Source organism: Benincasa hispida, unplaced genomic scaffold (genome assembly GCF_009727055.1).
Source record: "Benincasa hispida cultivar B227 unplaced genomic scaffold, ASM972705v1 Contig316, whole genome shotgun sequence".
Classification (NCBI taxonomy): domain Eukaryota; kingdom Viridiplantae; phylum Streptophyta; class Magnoliopsida; order Cucurbitales; family Cucurbitaceae; genus Benincasa; species Benincasa hispida.
This window is the reverse complement of record NW_024064794.1, coordinates 349318-354513: the sequence shown is the minus strand read 5'-3', so window position 1 is coordinate 354513 and position 5196 is coordinate 349318. Positions and strand designations below refer to the sequence as shown.

General features: G+C 31.3%; 1 protein-coding gene across 1 annotated transcript; it reads right to left on the bottom strand.

The window, feature by feature from the left end:
* Positions 1-573: 573 nt before the first annotated feature.
* On the bottom strand, positions 574-1945 carry LOC120069328 (late embryogenesis abundant protein 1-like). Its single transcript, XM_039021062.1, has 2 exons — positions 1412-1945; positions 574-1323 (listed from the first exon to the last, which is right to left on the bottom strand). Exons 1-2 carry the CDS (start codon positions 1565-1567, stop codon positions 763-765), a joined length of 717 nt encoding a protein of 238 aa, XP_038876990.1. The 5' UTR covers positions 1568-1945; the 3' UTR covers positions 574-762.
* Positions 1946-5196: the final 3251 nt, after the last annotated feature.

Here is a 5196-nt window from a genome sequence, read left to right as displayed (position 1 = left end):
ACTATAACTATCACTTCCTCAAATTTATGATAACTATCACTTCCTCAAATTTATGCAATTCACGAAAATAGTGTGCATAGATTAATAATTTAACATATTCCTGAAATTAAGACAACAAAACATACATATTTCAAATAAAAAATGGATAAAGGAGATTCAAAATGGATAAAGGAGATTCAACAACGATGACCTAACCGACTCAACTTTAAAAAACTGGTACACAACATCTTAAATGATATCTGTTCGTACACCATTAATATCCATACGAGCCAAATTGTTAATCCACCTCTCAAGGTGATCAATTCAATCTTAACTTCATGAATTTATCTAATTTATATATTTATATTTTATATTATATTTATTTTAATATATCATGTTTCCTCTCATATAAATAGTAACAATTAATAGCTTTTGAGAGGTGATTCAATTCAATCTTAAATAAAAAACTCGTTGAAATTTATCTTTTATATTATTTATATATTATATTATATTTATTTTAATATATTATATTTACGTTTTCTCGCAAATTCACAATAGTAATTACCTCGAAAGAAAAGAGATAATGTTTTCGTCAGAATTTACTTTATTTATACATTCGTTGAACAGTTCCCATATCCAACACAATATTTCTCGATCAAAAAAGTCTAAAGAACAAAAGGAAAAAAGGGGAAAAAAAACATTCACTCCAATGATGTTAGCAGAAAGAAACGAAATAAGAAACACAACTAAACCCATTATTGAAAATATTTTAATTATAATTATTCATTCATCGAACTTGGTCCCAGCTTTTCTCCTAAGATCAACATCTTCATCCATCACCTTCCCATCTTCATCCTCCCTCTCCCTCCTCCTCCTCCTCCTTCCTTCTTCACCCTCTTCCTCACTCCCCATTACCTTCTCCTTTATCTTATTCGTCGTATCCTTTGCCGCCTCCCATGCCCCTTGCACCGTCTCCTTCGCCTTCTCCCCAATATTCTGCACCTTGTTCCTCCCCTCCCCCGCCATCTCCTCCGCCTTCTCCTTCATTCCCTTAGCCCCTTCCTTCGCTCTCTCCGTCGCCGCCTCCGCTGTCTCCGCTGCTCGGTTCGTTCCTTCCTTCACCTTCTCCTTGGCGTCATGCGTGTAGTCTTTTACCTTCTCCTTCGCCGCCCGGGCTGTCTCTGAGGCTTTGCTTGTTTCTTCCACTGCCATGTCTTTCGTCCCCTTCGCATAGTCTTTTGCCTTCTCCTTCATTTCTTGGGCTCCTTCCTTCGCTCGTTCCTTAGCATCTTCGTATGCATAGTCCGCCCTCGAGTCTCTATTCGCATCCACTTCTTTTCCATCCTACACCACAATTGAAAAATAGAGTTCAGACCCTGATACCATGTTAGAAAGTAAACAAAAGAAAACGACGGAAAAGAAAAAGTTGTACCCATGAGGGATGTTTAGAGGCGGAAGTAGAGAAAGAGAGGGATGAAATCTTGGTGGAGCGTTTGAGAGATGGAGGAGAAGCGTTAGGATTAGGGAAAGCCTTGGGCTTGCAGAGGTTGAAGATCACATTCTTGGCTAACGAAATGCTCACTGCCATTTTCTTTCAAATTTCTTCTTCCTAACACCGATTTCCTTTAATTTGTATTATGTTTTTCTGAATTAACTCAAACTGAAGGTACCTGTTGATTTCATGGTACAGTTATAGGCAGAGTGGCAGACTTTAGCACGTGACACGTGGCCTTCCTTATGAAACGTGGATCATGTACTGCTTGCCTCGTTCTTCAACTGTTTCCCTAGTGAACACGTTCAGAAACCAACACATAATAACATTAAACCCATTAACTTCTTTTTATTTTGCAACTTTTAATCTTAATTCATTTCTTTTTTTTTATCATTTCACTGTTACACTTATATATCAATTTAGTTTTTAACTAGTTTTAGTTTTTACATAGTACATCATCCGACCGTAATCAATATTCAATCAATCAATTTTTCTTTTTTTTTAATAAATCAGATGTGTTTCATTTTAAAAAGGTATTGCAATAGTAGCCAATCAAACATAGAATTGAGTAAGTTTGTCTTCAAGTTTTGAAAATTTTTAAATATGACAAAATTTATTTTTAGATTAAAATCACATTAGAACGTAATTGAGAAATTATTTCAAATGGTAAAACTATTGAAAATATTTTTAAGATCTAAAATTTTAGAACTATCAGTGTCTATTAGCGTTGATAGTTGTAAAATTTTACTATATTTTATAAATATTTTGCTTCATTTTATGTTTGAAAACAATCCTTTTAATTTTAAATTTTTTCTTATTGCAAAATCACCCTAAATTATAATTAGAGGTCTACTATGTCATATCTCACGTGTTTTTTTCTTCCGCTTCTTTGAGAGTTTTTTTTATTTCTTTGAAGTTTTCCTAGGTTTTGTTTCTTTCAGATTTTGATTCGTTATGTTGGTTGGGTTTCGATTCTTTGAAGCAACGGTGTTGAAGTTCGATTCCTCGAAGATTTTGATTTTGATTTTGATTTTTCCATTCACATTCGGTTGGGGTTTGATCACCTATTGGTTTTGATTTCTTGAAACGTTTGATAGTGTTTGATTCCTTTAATTGATTTTTCTTCCTCCATTCAGTTTCAGTCAGAGATCAATCACCTATCGGTTTCAATTTCTTGAAGTGTTTGATAGTAATCGATTCCTTGAAGATTTTGATTTTTCTTCCACCACTAAATTTTGGTTGGGGTTCGATCACCTATTCATTTCGATTTGTTGAAGTGTTTGATAGTGTTCGATTCCTTGAAGATTTTATTTGCTTTCATCCCCTGTTTCATAGAGATTTTTCTTTTCCCTTTTCTCATATGTGAATCAAAACTATCTATCCCATGTACTTAAATTCTTTGCTTGTAAATTTTTCTCTCTCTAAACTGGCTTCTAAAATCTTCTTTTCTCTTGATTTCCTGAGGATTAGCGTATTTTATGTTTAACTTTTCGTGATTAAAACATTGTTGCACATAGATTGTTTAATCAAATTCCCAAGAATTAATGGCCATGTCTTGTGCAAGAAGCTTTGATTATTGAAGGAATTTATATTTGCAGTTCATATTTGTAGACTATCTACCACTAATCTGCTTGAAATTAATGACGTTCATTCCTTATGTATGTTTTTCTTATTGCAATTGAGCGAGTGGGAAGAATTTGATTTGGTATCAGGAATATTAGTCTTTTTAATGATGTAAGAACATTAGGGTTCTTGAATGTTGCTAGAAGATATTGTACTACTGTGAATGTTTGAGATTTCTTGCCAATTTTTCGTTCTGTAAAATTAGAACACAAAGTCTATTTAATATTTCGAACATGTGGTCGATGCGAGAAGCTTGCGAACTGCATGTTATCATTATCAAAGAATAGAAGGTAATAAGAGGTGGCAATATCATAACAACTAACTATATGTCAAAGAGTAGAAGGTAAGGTAAGCAGATAGCAATATTAAAAGCTACTACCTTTTATATCAAAAAAATAGAAGGTAATCAGATAGCAATATTAGAAAGTAATATTTATGTGTCAAAGGATATAAAATAATTAGATGGCAATCATAAGGAAATCAGGAGGTAGTATTAGTAACTATATCATGTGACAAAAAATAGAGGTAATCAGATGTCAATTAAATGACAATATTAGAAACTGCTAAACGAAGAAGAAGAAAAGAAATTGCTAACTAATTACCAAAAAAATAGAAGGTAGTAGATGACAATCAAAGTCAATCAAATGAAAATATCAAAAACACAAAAAATCTAAGGTAATAAAATGACAATAAAAAAGTAATCATAAACTTCAGAGTAATTAACAAAAAAAAATCAGATAGCAATCAAAAAACAATGAGAATGTAATCAAAATTTGCCCATATCAACTAAACTATGGCAGGTAAAAACTTACGGTATATGACAAACAAGTATTCCTTTCATAGCTAATATAAAACCAAACTTCCATGCTTAAACTATTGAAGGGAGAGAAGAATAATCAATCACAATGATTCTCTTTCGCTGGTGTATATTAATCGCCGTAAAAATAGAAGAAATTGATAGTGAAAAACAAAGCTGAAAGGACAAAGTATGTAAAAGTAAAAGAGAGGAAGAACTAAAGTTTAAGTATTTGAAAGTGAAATAAAAATAAGATAATAATTAGTATAATCAACAATTAATATCAATTAGTAATCAAATAGCAATTTGTAACATTAATAACCTTATGGCAATTAATATCAAATAAAAATCACATAGGAATCAAATAGCAATCAAATTTCATACGGTTAGTGAATTAGTAAGGGGATTTTTTACTTTTCAGTTTCAATGCCTCATTTGAATTGGACTAGGCTGACTGATTTTGCTTGTTTTGCAAAAGTTATATTGTGTGGATATTGGCCTGATTTTTTTAATTTATTTTGACATGTGTACGGCTTCCCCTTTTATAAATATGATATTCTAAGTATATCGGTAGTATATTAGATACAAAATGAGAGTCTATCAGACATCAATAAGTAATAATTAGGCATAAGTGTATCAACAAGATATCTAACATCAATCAACATTTCAAGTATATTAGCAGTATATCTAGCAACAATCACACATTGTAACCATATGTGGCATTTTGGACATTTGATTATTTCAATTGGGTTGGGCTGGTCTGTCATTTTTGAAAACTTAAAATTATTGGGTTACAAGCTTAATTTTCATATCGTTATTGTCATATGAACTCAATTCAATTCAAGTTAGTATTGGTATATCAACAATACATAATACTCCATAAAAATAAATTTTCAAATTTATTATTAGTATATCAGTAGTATATCATTAAGACAATTTCGTACCTAACTAGCTAGTATTGTAGTTGTGAATATATTAACCCTTTTAGTCATTGTTTAATTCTAATAACATCCTAAAAGAAATATGGCATATCACTTAATTACTTGATATACTTAAAAATAAAGTATATCATATATATATATATCATATATATTTACTCAATGTCAAATATATCATTTTAATAACGTACTTGATGTTGAGTATATAGTTGCATACACGCTATTATAATGATACTTTATTTTTTATATATGGTCGAAATACTTAATTGTTATACCTAAAATAAAATATATTAATAGTAAGGGTATTTTGGACTTTTACGTTTATAGTGTTGGGGCTGGGCGATGTTTTGCCAAATCAGTAAGGGGGT